Consider the following 20,363-nt stretch of genomic DNA (forward strand, 5'->3'; position numbering starts at 1 on the left):
TACATGGAAAATATCTTTAATAGTAAAAAAAATATCAATTGAACAGCCCAAGATTATAAACACAGCAAGATCATAAAGAGAGCTTATTTTAAATTCTTCTAAAGTGACAAGGTGCAACAAAATGAAGGATTTGGGTCTGCTAAAATATGAAAGGCCAAATTCAGCCACCATTTAGGTGTCCAGTGTCTTAAAATACTATATTTTAATTAGTCTAATTGAAGGGAACTCTAAAGCACTCTAAAAAGCATGGTCCTAACATGGGCCAGATCTTAAAATTCAGACATACTATGCAGTAGATACTTTTAGCAAGGCAACAAAATGCTGAAAGCTGTTCCAGTGCTCAGATGGGGCTGCATTATCAGCTAACTTGTTAAGCAAGGAAACGGACTTGCTTTGCTTAACTAGGGACTCTTGCTGGGCCATTTCCTACCTTTTTAGTATAGCCACTAGGTAAACAAAAAAAAATAAAGCTACAGTGGCTAACTGTAGTGGCTACCCATGATCAACCCCTCTATGTGCTAGACATTTTACCTGTACCTTGTTACAATGCAATATTAATCCACTTGAACTCAGTGCTCTAATAGGGAACATATCTAGTTATTTGACAAAACAGAAGTTGTCCTCACCTCAGTTATGAATACAGAAGTGACAGTGTAAACTGCACATCCTTATTTCACATGTTTAATAAGCACAGGAACTTTCTTAAAAGGGTAAGAAGACTTAGCAATCATTGGAGTGTGAGATCTCTAGCTATACCAAACTGTTCAATTAAATTCTATCCCCATTAATATTTTGCCAAGTAAGCAGTTAACTTAGGTATGGATATATTTAACCACAGTATTGCTATGTTGGCATCAGACTCAGTTCACATTTACAGTACAAAGCTACTCACCTCAAAGTTTAACACTTCACTATACATAGCTTCTATCCAAAGTGCTGTTGTACATAGTTTAATAAATACAGATTTTGAGGTTAACAGGTACTAGGCTATAGAAACAGTATAATGGTTGTTTTATTTAACCACAAGTTAAAAAACACATGTTTTACAAACAGATTGCTCATTTTAAAACTTTACACGAGTAGATCATCATATCATTTGGCTTAGATCTTGGGTGTTTGAAACAAGGATAACAATTTGTTCTGACTTTCAATTCAGTGGAGTTGCACAAGGTGTAAGTCAAGGCAGTATTTGGTCCACCTAAATTTCAGTCAGGCTTGAAACAGTTTTCCTTCTAAGTCTGCTTTTGAGAAAAATATTTTGAATAAATCAGGAGTTTAGAAAGCTGAAGCTATTACATTTGTGAGCAGTTACCATCCTTGGCTAGGAGGAGACATGCCTAGCAGGAGGTTATTGTAAACTTTCGGGCAAGTAGTTGTGGGTGAATAAATCAAATACTTCTGTTTGTCATGGAAAGAGACTTAGAAAAAGGAAATGTGCACTTTGATCTAGTTTCATTGAAGGCAGGGCCCAATATCAACAAATAGCATCCTCCAAAATTTGAAACTTCCTTTCTCCAAACACATCTGATAGGGAAAAAAATTCCTAGATTCACGTGTTCCAGAAGCTGCTGAAATTCATGCAGTCTGAAGGGTCACTTTGGTTTAAGGAGTGGTTTTAGGTAGTCACTACCTTGGGTTTAGTTACATGACAGAACAGCTAGGATCTTCATTTTGCTGGAGACACTATAAAGAGAAATTAAATAGGTTAAGCCGGATGAATTACTGGGTATACACAATTTAGCATCCCTATTGTAATCAAGATTCATAAGAGAAAGAATGGAGAAAAGTGCATGATTAGGAGTTTAGTTATTTACCTTCTAACTAATTCCCACGTGGTTTATTCTTTGTCCTAGAGAAAAATTTTGAAGGTTAAATTTATTTCTGCATGAAAGGAAAGGAAAAGCTGTAACATAGGAGATGACTTCTGAACTGCAAACTGCTCAAAGCAAGCAAGACAGTCTAAAGAACTCAAAGCTGGTCTTACATACATGCAAAACTCATGCTTTAAGATAGCTAAAATGGCATAGGGCAAAGCAATAAGAAAAAGTTGTAAGATAGCCTTGTTAAAAACTACAGCACATGTTCTTTTCACCTATACAATGCACCAATGCATGATGAATTTTTACAAGTCTCTTCACTACTCTTCTGGCTTTTCCCTCTTGTAATACTATAGGACCTTATGGCTCTCACAGTATGGAGTCTTGCTAGTTAAACCATGTTTTGTTAACAGATGGTAGCAAAACAGAGGTTTTAGCTGGACATTCTTATTACACTCAGTCAATAGTGCCTTCAAAGTTTGTTTTAGGCTGCTAGCAAAGATGTGTTGGTATTTTTACACAGGATTATAAAAAAACCTTTAGTATGTACTATATTTGAATTTCAACCTGGTTTAAGATCTTAAGTAGAGCCATCTTAGAAAGATGCTGGCTCTATCAATAAGAGTTGTTTAATGATATATTAAGATGAGCCACAAGAAACGTACTAGATTCAAAGCTTTGATGGCAGCAGAGAGAGGGGTTAGTTTTCCTTCCTCAGCTTGAAGTGAGGCTAATGAAAGCAAAGCTGTCAGCCTCAGGGTTGAGTATTGGTGCTCAATTAAAAAATGGGAGCTAGAGTTTAACAAATAGAGCTGGACTGAAAAAATGGAAACATTATCATGGAAACATTATCACAGAAACTTTATTTTGTTAAAGAATTTGAAAATTTTCCAACCCAGCATGAGTTAAGTGAATCATGGGATTGTGGATGGGCAAGAAGTTGCTAGTTTGCATAGCAAAAACAGCTGAAAGATGTCAAGTCCCTGCATATCCTTTGATTTCTATCCCATTTTGCTGATCCTGCTAGGACAGTGTCATTTGGGAAAAGGAGTCATTTTAATTTAATTTTAGACTAATTAAGCAACCTGTCTCAAGCTAGTTTCAGGCAGCGTTCATAATGTTTAATATGAAGTCCAAGTGTCATCTTCCAAAATAGCTTAGGAGTGTAGAATTGCACTCCTTTAAGGAACGGCAAAATGTGTTTGTCTCCAGTTTTTATTCAGGAGCTCACCTACATGACACCATAAGCCACTCATGAAGGTTAACAGATGTTTTGGACTCAAGCTGATTAACAATTTTACCAAGTTAAGACCATTTTATTAGAGAACAATGATTCAGTATCAATTTGTTCTTAAAAACCACAGCTTCCAAACACTTGAGGGGAACCTTCTCTTCAAAGTAGCCAGTGTCCAGTTTGTGTGTAGACAGGTCATTATCTACACCAGCAGGTCTCAACTGGAGGGTATGGGACACAATGAGCCTTCCTACTCACTCAGAGCTTGCAATGCCACTCATTCATTGAGGTTTGGCCCAGCCACCTCTCCATGATAGAGGGCCAAATTTCAGTGAGTAATGTGACCTGGTGCATTGGGGTCACAAAGCCCACTAGCACTCCGATACCTACAAAGATTTCAGGGTATTAATGCACTTAAAGGTTGCCTAGCCTATGCAGTTAGACAGTAGAATCAAAAGGTCTGATTTATTTAAGTTAGATTCTACATTAGTGTGTTTGGGGAGTTCCAAGTTGAGATTAGGGGTACATGGTTTTAAAAAAAAATTTAAAATCCCTCATCTACAGCAACATTTCAGAAAGTTCTGTACCTTAGTTCTGCACTGTAAGGTTGTCACCAACATCAGGAAGAAGTTATTCTTCCAAGACCCTAGTACTGTAGTTAGTTAAGTGCCTGCTATTTTCCCTTCTAAAGCACCTGGATGTATATTGAACAAGAGGGATAAGTGGTTCATTCTGTGTGGAATTTCCTGTATCCCTTGTATGTGTGACTTGGAGCAAGAACTGGTTTAGTACAGCCAGTCATTTTCTAGGATGAGAGAGACTGTAGACACTCTTAAGACCCAGGGCTGCAAAAGTCAGTGCTCAATACTAGATTCCTGTACTAGAAGGTGCAACTCCAAAGACCAATTTTATTCTAATGTTTGACTGTTTTTTGGGGGTGGTAAGAGCTCTGAAGTTGGGAGGGATACCTAGATATCCCTCCCAACACAGCTAGTATAAATCAGCACTTAGTATAGTCTGCTGGTTTGCATGACTGTTCCAGCCAAACTTGGAAGTCCTACAGGAGTCAGCACTTCCAGTCAGAATGCTGAAAGTTGTTAGAGGAATTCACAGCTGTGAATAAGTGATGCAATAAGTCTTTGTACCAAACTTTAATTAGAATTCACTTTTAAGTGATTTAGGTGACCAGCACAAAGATTAATTGGTGTACTAGATTTATCACTAGCTGTTTTGCAATCCACAACTCAAGGCTCATTTGGAGCATGTGGGGTAGTTCTTTCACTTGAGACTGATCCAGAAAGTGGCCACAAAAAAGACACTAGTTAACTTGAAGCCAGAACATGCTTACTCTAACAGTAGGATTATGAGTATGCTTATTCTAACAGGGGGCTTACTTAACAGTAAGACCTGCATCTGTTCTCTGATCCTATCTGAAAAGTAGACTCAAGGGAAAAGATGCTAGTGGGAGGTGGGGATTAAGCAAATACCTATATGCAGTGGATAAGTTTCAAAAGCACCTATTAATAATGGCCATAGAAGCCCAAGGCACTTAAGAGTATCCAAGGGCTTTTAGTCCATTTCAGTGGAAATATTTTCCTTCTATAGTCCAGATTTGAAGTTGCTATTCTGAAACAATAGCAAGGACACTGAAATTGGATATTCCGAATGAAGGCAGTCACTCCCCATTCCCTCTTCTGTTTTGTTTCCACAGTTGTGCAAGCAACAAAAGATTTAACTAGGTTACAGTACACAAGATTTCTAGTTGCAATATGCTATATGCACAATACTGGCATAAGTATTTTGCCATCATTCCTGTCTTATACTACAGTTAGCTGGTGAATTTGTTCCTGGGCATGGACAAACATGAAAGGCTCTGCTAGTTGCCGTTTCAGTTAATAACCAATCTTTTTTACTGGTCAGAAAGTTAAATAAAATGTGAACCTCTAACTACAGCAACATTGTGCTTCCAGGTCAGATATGTGAAGCATTGCTTTCAACTCACGTGCAAAGCCATGCAGAGACTAAATAGAGGCAAGAGATTTCAGCACTACTGATGAAGCAAACATTTCTGCAAGAAAACAAGCACAATGTGCACTCTGAAACATGCATGATGCATGCACTGGTCTCACCTATTTTGTGATGCTCACAGGAAACACAATCATGACACCAAACAACATTTCTTTTTTCTTCTTTTGGTCTGACATCAGGGAGAAAAATGGCAAGAGTTGTAGGCCATGGGCAATACTTTGGGGGCATGTTTTAAATACTGTTAACTATTACAAGAGAAAGCCATTGATTACTTCTGTTGCTACTATGTTCTGAATGCAGAAAGATTCTTACCCGACGATGAAACTCCATTTCGCTCCCCGTTATTTCTTCTTCATCAAACTCATCTTCCAGTTCACCACCTTCTCCTCTGGATACATGTATGATCTTCCGTTCTGCAGTCTCCTGCAATAAGTTGTGTCCCCCCAACAAAATAAGCTTGTTTGTTCTTAAGCAAGTTGAAGACTAGAAAAAGTGCAACTGGTTATTGCTTCACTTACCTCTCCATCGGCATTGATGAGTGTCACACCAATGTTATCCCCAGTTCCCCAAGACCGCTGTGATTTCCAGACCAGATCACTAGGACTCTGGTTTACACCAGCATCAGCACCCCAGATCTTGAGACACAGAGGAGACATTTAACGGATGAGCTTTAAAAAAAAATCTTCATTTTAAGTCAGTAGACTGGTATTGGAACATTAAAGGCCAAATTCAGTTTGGAGTAAGTGTCTATAGCTCCCATGTAATCTACACCAAGTGTGTCGAGGTTAAAATCTGCTGTGAGGTGCTCAGAAACAGTTCTAAGTGGTAAATTAGGGCAGATTCCATTAATTGCCTTTGGAGTTGGTGGAACACTTAGTCTACCCACTAGGGCAGTGGTGTGGAAGAAGTGCAGCAGGAAGAGCTGCTAATGGGAAGCTCTACCTCCTATACCCTCTGAATGTAGAGAGTTCTTGTTCCTGGCCACCCATTTTGTTCTACTAAGCCAGACTTTTGAGGTCATTTATCTAGAGCCCTAATCAGTTGTGTGGGAAAGTGACAGGAAGAATTGCACAGGTTAGAAAGTGAGCATTTATGTTCCCCCAGCCCATTCCCCACTGGCCCATTCTTAGCTTGTAATGGAAGAAAACTAAACGTCTTAGGCTCAGACTATGCCCCACTTCAACAACTGCAAGTGCAGTCACTTCTAAAGTTGGGATCAGGCCTCAACTATTAAAATGGTGCTAAGTCACTCCATTCCTAAAGTTTACCAGTCATGCCATCTCAGTCTTGCCAAATTGTTAGGGGAAAAAAGTTTCCCAGCACAGGCACTAAGTATGCTTGCCTTCTTTAAATGATGGTAAAAAGACTTTTAAAGTCAAACAGAATTACTTGCTTGGCAAGTCAGATTGGCAAGGCAGTGTTAAGTTACTTACCGTAACTACTTGGCCTGCCTGAAGGACAAACCGAGCAGGAAATTTGTATATTATTTCAGACAAGCTTCCAAGTCGTCGTCTTAGTACCCAGCCATTTAGTGATTGATCCTGCAGTTAGGAAGGCAAGATACCATTACAAGAGGATATGAAGTTTGTAACTAGATGGACAACCTAAAGAGATCACACCTATGTGCTGTTGCCATTTGTTAGTCTAGGCCAGGGATCGGCAACCTTTGGCATGCGGCCCATCAGGGTAAGCCCCTGGCAGGCCGGGCGGTTTGTTCACCTGCCGAGTCCACAGGTTCAACTGATTGCAGCTTCTACTGGGTCAGTTCCAGACCAATGGGGGCTACAGGAAGCAGCGCAGGCCAAGGGATGTGCTGGCCACCCTTCCCACAGCCACCATTTGCCTGGGACAGCAAACCACAGCCAGTGGGAGCTGCGATCGGTCAAACCTGTGGACACAGCAGGTAAACAAACCGGCCCTGCCCACCAGGGGCTTTCCCTGGCAGGTTGCCAATCCCTGGTCTAGGCCATTTTACATTTCTACATTCTGGTTTTCAAGGTACTGTTCCTTTCAAGACAGGGGCCATTCTTAAAGTATAAATTTAGTTTAACACTATGTTCCCTGTTAACACTGAAGATTCTTGCAGCAGTGGTTGATCCCATAAGAGTTTCTGAAACAGCGATCAGCTGCCATGTAGTAAATATTAGACTTTATAACTATATACACGTTTGTCTCAGCCTCACCGTGCACTAGATTTTATGAGGCATTCAGGATAGCCAATAAGCAGCTTTTAATTCAGGGTAACAGGTGTCAACAGCACTTCTTCCTTTTGGTTTAAGAGTGTTTGGAGACATTACTCCAGGATAGTGGTTATGAAAGTCAGACTGGATCATCTTCTCCAATGAAGAATGCCACCTCTATCAGGCTTCACCATTTCAGTCTACATGTGTTCTCAGCTAGGATTATGCTGACTATTTGGGACATTTCAGAACATCCCTTTTTAATTCTCAACTTTTTCCACATTAAGACTCCCCTTCTCAGTTTCAAGTTATTCATTAGTTCAGAAGACAGGTCTTTAACAGTCCCAGTCAATAAGGCAGAGGGGATTCCAGACACTTAGAATGGTTCTAAAGTTCTCTACCCAAGGTAAGAACTCTGAGACCAAGATGTATGGTCTGAGAATCTAACCTCTATCCTACCCTGCAGCTGTAGTTTATTGTTCACATAGGCTTGTTTGGTTGCATTGTTACAAGTCAAGGCGTATTTGAATTGCAGAGCTTTTCTATAGTCCAGTTGCCATTAAGAACTAATCAAGTCATACCCTCTGCTTAAAGCAAAAGCTACCCTTGTAATGCAGAATTTCCCTCCTGTCCCTGTTAGTGTCTAGGGCTCTGCAATTTTTGGGAGTAGGACCAAACCACTTATTTGCAGAATCATCCCTTCAAATCTGTGATTTCCCTGTTTAAGACATTCTTGTACACAATAATCCTGTCCATCCCATCCCAAAGGGAGTAGAAAGCCTGCCCTGGGAAGGTAATCCAATGGCATTGTACCTTCAGGAGCCAAGATCTCATGGGGCAAGGGTGTTGTGCCAAGATCCATAGCCTCTGTGCAAACAGATATCATGGAGTTTGTTAGGAATCTTATGCCCCTGAATTTTCCTCAGTCAGAACAGCAGTACAAGTACTGCCCATTCCACTTGTTACTCCTCTAGGGAGTCTGTAGCAGTCAGAAGTTTCCTGGTCTGTCTGACCTTCACCTGGGCATTCTGCTCTGAACCCCTCCACAAAACTATTAATTCCCAGCACGAGTGAAGCAGGGATTGTGGGCAGCTTGGGCTACTAAAAGCTGCCTCTGGGTAGACTCTGCTGCTCTGGTTCAGCAAGTCAAGTTTAGAATGTACAAGAGTGACTTTGAGAGCTGTGGATGTTGTCCAGCCTTTGACAGGTAGTCAGCCTAAAGCTAACCACTAACTGGCCAGGGTTGGGAGAACCTACTTTGGACCACTACCTAATTTGGTAGGTTACTCCGCACATTCTTAACATGCCAGTTGAAGAATACTGGGATATCAATCTTGACTGTGGCTTGTGCCAGACGTCCCAGCACAGAAACAGTTAACTGAGTGAGCAGAACCCTCCAACACCAAGCAGTTAGATATTTGTAGACTGTTGGATAGACTGGGTCAAAGCTATATGATTAATTGGGCACAGGAGCCCTGCCACAGCTAAAACAATAAGCTACAAGGGATCTAAACAGCTATTGGTATTATCTGACACTAAGCACCTTATGTAGCTTATCAGAAGTGCTTTTATCCTTGATTAAGCTGGACTGATGGTGTCTGTGGATGCAAAAAGACCTATAGCTTTCAGTAAAGTTGCGTCTGTTTCCCACAAATGGTCTTGTGGCTGCTCTAACTAGCAACAGTTGCTATTGACCATTTCTTGAACAATATGGAGATGGGTATATTATTTAAACTGGTTCTTGAGGATCAAGAGAGGAGTAATAAAAAGCAACATGCTGAACAAACTGGGCCTTATGTTACTAGGCTAGATGGCACCCCTTAGTTTAATGTGCTGACATTGGTTTTATGTATGGGAAAAGGTGGTCGAAGTTTGATGGGCTATTGGCCATTAGAGAGCAGGGAAGAAGTACCTCATCCGAGTTGTTTTTAAGTTTGACAAAATTCCCTTCTGTGTCAATTTCTTCTATGGACACATTTCCTGAACATGATGCATGCTGAACAATCTTAAAGCTGACACTGTGCTCTCCCTTTTTGGATTCTTTCAGTTTTCTCTTTTTTCCATGCAGGAAGCGATGCCCATGGCTGGTTGTTGCCTGGGTTGCAACACTTTGGGAAGATGGACTAGATGACAATTTTAGCCTAAAAAGAGCCAAGTGACCATGTTAGGTATGCAAGTTGTGCCAACCCCATTGTGCCCAGACCTAGTGTAGCTTCCCCTCTGCCCACACCAGCTTAGTTGAAGTCTTGAGGGTGGTATTTTATCTTATGGCAAAGAATCTCAAGTGAACAATGTGCAAAAGCTTATGGCCTGCTTTCCAATTTTTGCAAGCAGAGTTCAGAGCAAGCTATTGCATTTCTACCTCCTCTTCTCCCTGTCCCTCAGCTGTTGCATTAGTTTCTTTCCCTCATGGGCACTGCAGGAATTAAGATCTCCAGGAACAAACCCTCTATGGTAAGTGGTTAGGCAGCCAAGGGACTTGAAAGAGCATTGAGAGTTAACATTACTATATAGTCTATAGTAAAGTTTGAATCCCTTGCTGCCATTTTGTCCCTTCATGAAGTTTCTAACAGCAATTAGTAACATTATGTACCTTCAATCCATGCATTTATCATTTAGAAGAGATTGCATATATTACAGCATAGAGCCCATCTTCAGTATTTTACATACTGAAGCCAGTAGTTGGAGTTCTCCCAGTAGCCAACTGGGAACAAGATTAACTTCAGATTTCTCCCCTCCCACTCAGTACATAGACTTATAGAATGAAGGTATGTTGGAGGAAGAAAAAAAGTCTTCTTGTATTGTTCATGTTGTATCATACCTCTGTTCTTCTCCTTCTAGCATCTTTCTGTAGGCATTTATTTCCAGATCTAGAGCCAGTTTCACATCTAGTAGATGCTCATATTCTTCTAACTGTGCTTGCATCTGCCGCCGCGTTTGTACCATTTCTTTATCTTTTTCAGCCATACGCCTTCGATGCATCTCACGGTCATAATCCAGGGTCTCCTGTAACTCTCTTATTCTGTTCTCCAATACACAGTTCTTAGATTTAATGAATAGGTTTAGTTATCAGTGATTATTTTGAGTAAGAGATGCTAAAAATAGAGCACAGTCAGAAGAGCCACTTTTTTGGTGGGGGGAGCAGATAATGTGCAGAAAATACAAATGTCACTAAGGAAAAAATCTAATGACCTCATTGAAGAACGGTACCTGGGTTTGATAATGATTAAGCTGGGATGTCAAAGTGTCAACTCTCATCTTTGTTTCCATCAGCTCTTCCCGAGCAGCATTGGCAAAGTCGCTATTTTTTGCGGCAGAAAGTTGGGCATTCTCCATCTGTGAAGAAATAGTTGTTAACGACAACTGATTAAGACTCTGGTGACCCTTCCCTTTGTTCTAGTAGAAAGGGTTACCAAGTGATTTACAGATACAGATTTAGTTGCATGTGTATGAAGATTAGAGTGTCTCAGTTGGTATAAAATCAGAAGATATTTTATCATCAATTTCCACTGAAATCAATTTACAAAGACACAATTCAACATCACGTAACCCTAATCCAGCTCTCCACCACTGCCTAAACTATGGAATATTTCCTGTTACACAGACTTGTCGAAAAGGCACAGAAATGAAGCCACTAGAGAAGAAACTCAAGTTCACTAGCCATACCATGGCTAATGGGGTAGGAAGTTGCCTTGAGACAGTGCAGGACACTAGATAGGTTTCTTTGAGTGCCAGTAATCAAATGCTTCTTTCACCCCAGTGCTGGTACCAGAGCTTTGGGAACAAACAGGCCTATATAGCCATGTTTAACAGGGTATTCAGGAATCAAACTAGTCCTAGAGAAAGCAGAGAGTTTGAGGAGATGTTCCTTTAAGAAAAGGGGAAAAAGCTGGAAACAAATACGGTAACAGCAGCAGGACCCCTACTGAGAAAAAGAGAACAAGCAGGGTAAAGGTAAAGTTAGTAAGTTGAAAACTAAACAGGAAGAGTGAGAAAAAACACTTCAAGGAATCCACTCAGAGGAGTAAGAGCATGTCTCTGCAGATAGTACAGAGGGCTTGTAATACTAGAAGTGTCTCCGTTAATAAAATTCTTGGATGAGATTCCAATCTCACTCCAGATTTTTCACTTGTGACTGTCTGGTATTTTGGTGACATTATCTATTGTAACTGGACCCTGTTCTGGGCTGGGGGCGACACCATTAATATCAAGGTACTTGTGTAATCCTGTCCTGGTAGGAAGGTTGAAATTCTATCAGCTACCAAAACTGGTAGATTAAGTTAATTTACCTTCATTACATGTCTGCACACATTTCTGTTAGAGGAATAATTAACCCTGCTATAACTAGTATACAGTTTCAAACTTTTAGTACCATATTTCCTAGGAATTAAGATCATGATATTGGCAATAGACTAAATTCTGCTCAATTATACCACATTAGCTTTGTTATGATTGACCTGGCCCTGTGCCTATAACATCTATGCAGAAAGTTTAGATATTTGTAATAAGCACGTCAGAACCAAGACTGAAGTTCGCCGATAGGAATGTATAAAGTTTTATAGTTCATACTAACTATTCCTGTTATGGAGGATAGTATATATTTATGCATCTCAACCAATTTTATTGGACAGGGAAGTGACAGCAGACAGCAAGTTCAATTGGCAGATCTTAGACTGTAGACATTAAGGAATTAAGGATACTGGCTCCTATGCAGAAAGAGTCTTCAATTAATGGGCCTCTCCTCCTTGAAGCAGATGGACCATACTCCATGTCAAATACATTAGTCAACTAGTTTAAAGAAGTGTTAAATGCTTCCTTGTCATACGGTGCAGAAAGCATGACAGCTTGTTCATTTGATTTGCAACTTTTGAAGACTCACTTTGGCACTGAATGTGCGCTCCAAGTCATCTTTGTATTCTTGAATTTGTTCTTCATGCTCCTTTCTAAGTCCTTGCAGAGCATCTGAAAGTTTGCTCTCAAATTCCCTTTGACGGCCAGATTCTATTTCCGCTATCCTGCTCTCATGGAATCTTTTTGTTTCCTTGAGCTCCTAGAGGAGGAGAAAAAATATATATATGGCTTAAAGGTCAAATGAAATACCACCATTTAGCTTGACAGGTTTCAGAGTAGCAGCCGTGTTAGTCTGTATTCGCAAAAAGAAAAGGAGTACTTGTGGCACCTTAGAGACTAACCAATTTATTTGAGCATAAGCTTTCATGAGCTACAGCTAGCTTGAGTAACTGATCTTATGCAACTGCTTTAACAATAAACCAATGTAGCAAGTCACATACTCAATACTAAAGCAGATGTCTACTGTCAAGTACTTGGTCATTTGTTTTTCAATCACAGGGGATTTAGAGATGGAAAGGCTCATTAAGTCAAGTTCATCCTACCCTGCTGGGTTATTTTCCCCATAGTAAATCTATTACTTTCCATTCTTGTTTTAAAGATCTCCAGATGGGTTCTCACAAGCTGAAAGTGTATTCCCCTGCCTGTTGGATTATGCTGTCACTTTCCTAGTTACCAGTCTAGCTAGAAAAGACATGTCTTTTCCCCTACTTGTCTTTATTTGAAATTCAGTGGGATTTTGGCTCTTAAGTCACTTAGACATTTTTGAAAATTTCATCCTAAAAGTTCCATTCTACACCTGAATGGAGACTAAATGTAATTAATCCTATAGTATATAGAACCTGATTATGCAGAGTCACATGAAAGATACAAAAGGAAATAGGGGAACACAAGTTCTTGTTTCTAAGTTCTCTGAAGTTAGTGGTTGGTTGTTTTTAAATTAAACACCCAAGTAGTATTAGACTGTAGTTATCTTAGCAGGTGTAATCTGAGAGAAAGCTAAAAATATAACAGTCAAAATTGTAAAGGTTTCCAGGTGTTTGCAGAAAGCCTAAAGTAAACCAAATCTCATACTCCAGCAGGTAATTGTTTAAACAAAAAACCACACCCCCCCCCACATGTATTAGAAAATAAACTTAGACTTTACGGTGATTTACACTAGCATAATACAATAGTAACTACTGGATTTCAATGAAGCTGTGACGTGGAAGGAGAGACATGCTCAAATATTGTATGAGATACTGATGTTGTTACCTAAATTTGTGCACATCCCTGGAGTTTACCCACCTAGGTGGCTTTTGCTGGCTGGCAGAGGGTCATAAGGTTGATTCAGCTAGTTACCTTTTTAGGAATAAGTGCATTTTAACATTGACTTTGTAAGGGTATCCAGGGGCAATAGCAATTGGCATCTAGGAAATCCTTGCTAAAATTAACTTAGACATACATCTTCATGAAGGCGTTTCTGGAATGTCATTTGTTCTTGCAGAGTTTTCATCTGGTTTTCCAGGTCCACTCTCCTCAACATTTCTCCATGGAGATGCTTCTTGGTATCTTCCAATGCCAACTTAAGCTAGGAAAGTAAAGATTTTTGTGGTATGTCAGAATGCAAGAAGTGACATTTTTACACTAACAGTCAAAGATTAGATTTAAGAGTTACTCCTACAGTCAATAACTTTGAGTAAAGGAAGGAACCTTTCTGATTTAGTTCACTATTAATCTCTATCAATAAGGTCCAGAATATGTTTGGTGTTCTTCACACAGAAGACACTTGCAGTCTTGCCCCATACAGGTTACTGGAAGAGGGCTGCTTTCTGTTCGATAAGTGATCAGATCTCCAGAGTGAACTAAGCCTCTTAAACCAAGTATAGAGAAGCCTCATTAATCACTGACCAGCTAAGTTGTAGAACTACTGTTTTCTAACCCTACCCAGCCAAGGAACCCAGTTATGCTAGGATTATCAGTTGTACAAGACCATTGTCATTTCCCTCCATAACACTAAATGATCCAAGCCTCTTAATTTGAGAGGAGAATTATGAAAATCCAAAGGCCTGAAGCCAATAGATGGTTTGCATTTATTATAACTAAGTCTTCCTTCTAAAACTCAATTATATCCTGCAAGTGTAATTCTTACACTAAGCCAACATGTCTACATTTTATGGCAGCATTTTAAACCATTCTAGTGAAACAGACACTTACCTCATATCTAACAGACCCCAATCTGCAGTATTATATTAATCTCCTCCAACCCCTAAAGAACTCTAAACTGAGCTAATAAAATCCTAAACCCAAAACTTAATACATTTCAGGCAATTTTTACAGTAAGAAAGAGCCTTTAACAAAAAACATCACATGGATAGAGGGTTTCCTCTTAAAGTTAGGGTAAAGTACTTAGATACAGTAAGAAGGTCCTTCAATCCAGGTGACTAGGTAGACATGAATTTTTCCCTCCCTAGTATGTCATTTCAGGGGAGGCTACACAGGCTGTAACTGCATGTTAAGAGCAAAGTTCAGTCTCATCTACATGGACAGGACCAAAGAGGGTCATTCAGTTATAGAAATGAAAACTAGACGACGACAATGGCCCTTCTGTCTTTATAATTTAAAAATTCATGTTATGAAGCAGGGTTACAAGCCTTGCAACAGGATTCCATGGCACAATATTTTGGTCAGCGCAGATGGGTGACCAGGATATGTGCTTTCATCAAAATTCTGTAAGTCCGTCTCTCCCAATCCTTACCTATTAAGTACAAACTTCATGAGTTTTTAAAAACTGAACTTTTGGGGGACAATAAGATTGAACAGCAACAAAAGCAAAATAGAGTCCAGTATGGGAACTCATAACTGAACTTCTGGTATCACCAACCATGAAATAGTGTAGATTCTATGCAACAATCTTACAGTGACTATTTGATCCTTTAACTCTTGAAGGTTGCCCTCCAAACTTCTTTTTCCACTCAAAGCGGTTGCTAAGTCAGCTTCCTTGGAGTTCAGCTGAGCATCAAGGTCTCTTATACGAGCCTGTGCCAGGTTTAAGTCAGCTTCTTTTTTAGAATTCCTGCAAGTGAAAGTTTTACATTCATAAGAATTTACTGCTGGTGTGAAGGGAACTTATTTAATCTTGCTTTCTTGTCTATTTATAAAAGGTTAAGAGTAGCACTGGAGTATAATTCACTATCCACCACCACCCAAAAGAGTAAACTAGAAAAAAACCTGCATGCAAACATTGACATCTGTATTTCATTGTACCCTAGAGTCACTAGATCATTTTGTACATGCTCCTACAGTGCTCACTGCAGTGGCATTGACCCCCACCCACCCATCTAAAGTAGTCACAAATTGCACTATCTCCCATTGAGCGTTTTCTGAACAGACAGCAGCTAGAAGCTCTTGTAGCAGTGGCTGTGACAATGGTGAGAGCAATTCTCCTTTCAAGTAGCTAGAGGACAGATCTTTAAAATATGACATCTGCTAGCCAGAGAGAAGGAAAAAAGTGAGTCCTATGAAAGGGCAGCAGTGGTAGAAATGCCAACAATCTTCTTTTCTCACCAGCTGGGAGTGAGAATGGGCACTGCCCCTTTGACCTTCAAATAGGACCCTTAAAATCTTTTCTTTCACATTTACTTCTCTGACTAGCACATTTGGTAAGTTTTTCAAGCCCAAGTTTAACATGTAATGCCAGGACAGAAGGGGAATTTCAGTCAGCTGAACTGTTAGTTCAGTTACACCAGGGTGACCAGACAGCAAATGTGAAATTGGGACAGGGGGTGAGGGTAATAGGAGCCTATATAAGAAAGACCCCAAAATCAGAATGTCTGGTCACCCTAGTTACACCCCCGTGTCACACCAGGCACGTGCTTAGCATCTTACTTGGCTCAGGCGGACACTAACATTAGGGATGTTTAACTGTTGCCTCAAACTTTAGCCAAATCTCTGGTAAAGCAGCTCCGGCTGACAGGAAACATTTCTGGAGCCATCCACTAATCCAAGTGCCAGCAGCCTGTAATGGCACCACCCATGAGAGAGGGAGGAATTTTGGCCCCAAGAGACCACCATCCTGGCTATGGTCAGAGTAGGGCACAAAGCTGAGCATGCTCATTGGGAAAGATGCTCAGTCACTGGCCTCTGGAGCCTAGGGCTTAACAGAGTGTGGTTATGTGGTAATGTGGAAGGGGAGAGGAGAGAAGAGATGAGCCAGGAGAATGGTATCGGACAGCCAGTAGGCCTCTGCCTCAGGACTAGACGGGCTGCCAGGCTCACCCACTTCCACTTTATTCTCAGAGGGAGATCTGACCCCGGCATCCAGGAGAGGATTCTGGTAAAGTGATTTTTATGTGGAAAAAACAAAATATAGTGTAGAAAGTTTGGTGGGGCCATGAAGGTATGCACTGGAAAGCATGGCATGCCCACCCCTTTCCCCCAGCAATAACTAGTGCTAGGGCAGGAAGTGGCTATGTGGTTTTGGCCAAGCACAAAAGAGGACTCATGCAGAGCATGGGACTCATTCAAAGGCACCATAAGGTTTCTGGCCTCAAACAGCTATGACAGACGGATGTGTTAGGACAGACACTGGAAAGTGACATTTCTGATTGTCAGACAGTCCTTTGCTCAAGTTTAGGATTGTAAGGAACAATCCCTTATTTTCTCATGGTGAAAACAATCTGGGAAGTGGATGAGTTGTGACAGTTTATAAGCCAGGGTTTCCAATTGGTCACTGAGTTTGTCCTCTCTCCCCTATCTCACAGTACAATTGTGTATTATTGCTGTTAATACAAAAAATTAAGACAATTGATTCCCCTGCCAACAGCTACTATAAAATTCAAATAAATCTTTATTCTGTGTAGTTATGAGCAAGAGGACAGACATTGTAGGTCATCTGTTCCCATTCATGTGGAATTCTTATTCTACAGGTTTGAGTTTTATTAGACACATTTTCCCTTTGTGGAAATGTGCTGCCATATTCCTGCCATCTAAAAGGCTACTTTACTCCTTTAAAAGGAAATTAAACATTACTCCTTAACATAGCTGTTGAATGACTGTCTATGCTGGCTTTTAGAATTTTATAAGCCATTTCATAATTAGCCAACCCCTAAGACAGTCCTGCTACTAGGAATAGTGGATGCCACCCCACAGTACAGAGTTATTTTTATTCTTCCTTCAGTCCTCAAACTGAGATGTGGATCTCAGATTGACTAGAAGAGCTTAAACAAGTATTTTCAAAGCCTGTTTCTTACTAAAGAAAGAAAACATTGGGGTTCACCTATGTGTCTAAGATCTGAGGACATCCAAACATTCATAAGATTCACTTAAGAGGCCCCATTTTGCATCATTGCATTACACATTGAGGTGGAACCATTATATTTGTATATTCAGAGTTATTTGTATCTCTAAAACCAATTACACCAAGTATCTTCCTGTTTAATACACATGTTCTCTTCCTGTGCCCTCACTCCTGTTCTGATCCTTCTCCTGCAAATCTGATGAGACTGAGTGAGCTGGTGTGACTATGCCAGTCATTCCTTTCAAGCATACTGCAACTGACTTGTCAGTTACCACTATTCATCTAAGTATGCACTTGCATCTCACTTCTTAATATACGTTAAACGAGTTGTACTAAGCACTAGGTAGTGAACCAAGATAAACAACTAATGGTTATTGCTTGCAGTAAGAGTGTTGGATACTGTTCACACCATAAGAGTTCTAAGCTATTTAAAGGGTATATCATGTTCATGACAGCCAGGAAGATAAGGTTGTTCCAAGACATCGGAGATGCTTGCAGTTAGACTGCACAGAAACAAGCACCTCTAAATATTAGGACTTCGATCTAGTACATCTTTTGCTGAACGCACTGCATATGTAAGCACTTCACCATTTTCAGGAGGCTGTAAAGTCATTTCTAAAGCCTAGCTGCTTCAGAAAGTAAAAAGCACCAATTCACAGGATTACAATCAGCCAAGTCTAAGGTTCCATAAACAAAGCCTGCGGAGTTATCTAAACACTAAAAGTAGTTGAAAAATTTCAGAACTGGCACCAGCCCTTTCCTTGCTCTCCAATCACAAAATGAGAGATTAAGTTTTTATGAAGCTTAAACTTCTGAACCAAAACCAAGCATGCAAGACAAGCCCAAGAGTTGTAAGCTGCTGAAAGTAGCTAAGGAGAGAAAAGATTTGCTTCAGTCTAGGAACACCCACAGGCTTTATGCCAAGAGAGGGCAAGGGTCTTATACAGGTTTGGAATGGGAATACTTTAGCGACCTAGTCAACAGCTAAACCGTAGGAATACATATCGGCATGTAAGGGACACATTAGGGTAGGATTCTTAACCTAATACGCACTTCTCGACAGGAGTCAGTTAAATCAGGTATCTATAAACCATACCCCACACGGTTAATCCATTAAAACCTGGCTCCCTCAGAACACAGTTGAGGCCTGTCATTTGTTTACAGGTGAGCGATCCCCTATACTTTTATCAGTTCTGGGAGATGCAGCAGATTTGGTTGTCTCTGGGCGCTAAGCGCCGGTTCCCGGGAAATCCCAGTCAGTACCACGCACCAGTCTGCGAGCTGCCTGCAGGAGCAGAGACCAGCAGGGAATTTCGAGAGGCATTTAGCTATTGGAAGAGAGGAGGGGGGAGGCTGCGCTCCCAGTAGCCGCTGGAGCCACAGGATACTCCCCCTGCCATGTGACGGGGCCAGGCCTTGAAGAGCAACCTCTCGCAGCCCGGCTAGCGCAGAGTGAAGGGAGGGGACACCGACCTGGCGTGCAGCTGCCGGTGCTCCTCGCTGAGCTTGCCCAGCTCCACCTGCAGCTTGGCCCGCTCGATAGCGATGCAGTCCAGCGCCTTGCGGGCATCGGCCAGCTCGGTCTCGTAGCGGAGCCGCACGTTGCCCAGCTCCCGGCTGCTCCCTTCCTCCTGCTCCGCCAGCCGCTGCTGCAGCGCGGACTTATCGGCCTCCAGGGCCCGCACCCGGTCGATGTAGGCGGCCAGGCGGTCATTGAGCTGCTGCAGCTCCTCCTTCTCCTGCAGCCGGCTGAGCCGGGTCGGGCTAACAGGGGAGAACGCGGCCGAGCGACCGGCAGCTCGCCCGCTGCCTCCCGGGGTGGAGGACACCGCCGTGGCCATGGCAGCGTCTCTACGGGCACGATCCTCGGAGCTAGCGCGGCCGCCGCCACCGCCGCCACCCGGGGCGCCTCGGGCTGGGCGGGCACCTTCAGGCCCCTGCTGCATCCATGGCAGGAAGGAAACGCCCCTTTGCAGGTCACCCCCAAACCCAGCCCCTGCACAGCCAAGCCGACGCCTCAAGGAGACATGGAATCCCGCCGCCTGCGCGCCGCGGCCTCTCTCTGCCCACGCTCGCACTGAGAGGCCCAATCCGGCTCCCCCTGCTCCGGCCCCGGTATAAATAGCCACCACCAGCTGCAGTCCCAGGGTCCTTCCGGCACGGGCTGCGGCGGCGGCGGCAATTTAAAGGGATAGAGCTGCTGGATAGAGGAGTTTCAGAGTAGCAGCCGTGTTAGGCGGTATTCGCAAAAAGAAAAGGAGTACTTGTGGCACCTTAGAGACTAACTAATTTATTTGAGCATAAGCTTTCGTGTGCTGCAGCTCACTTCGTCCCATGCATAAAGTGGAAAATGCAGTGAGAATGTTTTATACACACAGACCATGAAAAAAATGGGTGTTTATCACTTCAAAAGGTTTTCTCTCCCCCCACTCCACTCTCCTGCTGTGAAAAGTGGATACTCTCCTTACAATAAGAAAAGGAGGACTTGTGGCACCTTAGAGACTAACCAATTTATTTGAGCATGAGCTTTCGTGAGCTACAGCTCACTTCATCGGATGCATACTGTGGAAATCGCAGAAGACATTATATACACAGACATAGACTTTATATACACTCTAAGGTGCCACAAGTCCTCCTTTTCTTTTTGCGAATACAGACTAACACGGCTGTTACTCTGAAACCTCTCCTTACAATGTGTATGATAATCAAGGTGGGCCATTTCCAGCACAAGGCGGCTGCACCAGCCCAGGAAGCAGAGGCAGAGAAGGGATCCCAGCCCCGCGTGGGGTTTTCTGCCTTTAGAAAACAGGGAGGGAGGATTGTGTTGGTTGCTTCTCAGTAGGGCAGTGAGTGAACGCCACACGCTGCTTCCCTTTTCAGGCTCCCTGTAAAGATGAGTTGGACATAGTCCTGGTCAAGAGGTGCGAGCAAAGACATGCCACTGATGGGAGTGGGGAGAGCCCATTAATTCAGTACCA

At 41.9% G+C, this 20,363-nt stretch overlaps 1 protein-coding gene across 5 annotated transcripts; it reads right to left on the reverse strand.

Moving 5' to 3' along the window:
- Positions 1 to 19,560, reverse strand: LOC102941203 (lamin-L(III)). Of its 5 annotated transcripts, XR_006284170.1 has the most exons (13): positions 18,859 to 19,560; positions 15,006 to 15,162; positions 13,552 to 13,677; positions 12,139 to 12,309; positions 10,470 to 10,595; positions 10,081 to 10,301; positions 9,172 to 9,400; positions 6,513 to 6,620; positions 5,598 to 5,714; positions 5,392 to 5,502; positions 5,181 to 5,248; positions 1,815 to 1,849; positions 1 to 1,683 (listed from the first exon to the last, which is right to left on the reverse strand). XR_006284170.1 is itself a non-coding variant. In XM_043523518.1 (12 exons), the coding sequence occupies exons 1-11, from the start codon at positions 19,329 to 19,331 to the stop codon at positions 1,838 to 1,840; spliced, it is 1,851 nt and encodes a 616-aa protein (XP_043379453.1). In that variant the 5' UTR covers positions 19,332 to 19,560; the 3' UTR covers positions 1 to 1,683; positions 1,815 to 1,837. The 5 variants fall into 5 exon arrangements, 4 of the variants coding, with proteins under 4 accessions (XP_043379453.1, XP_043379452.1, XP_043379451.1 ...); XM_043523518.1 differs by lacking the exon at positions 5,181 to 5,248; XM_043523517.1 differs by lacking the exon at positions 1,815 to 1,849.
- Between the last annotated feature and the right edge of the window lie 803 nt (positions 19,561 to 20,363).

This window comes from Chelonia mydas, chromosome 10 (genome assembly GCF_015237465.2).
Source record: "Chelonia mydas isolate rCheMyd1 chromosome 10, rCheMyd1.pri.v2, whole genome shotgun sequence".
Classification (NCBI taxonomy): domain Eukaryota; kingdom Metazoa; phylum Chordata; order Testudines; family Cheloniidae; genus Chelonia; species Chelonia mydas.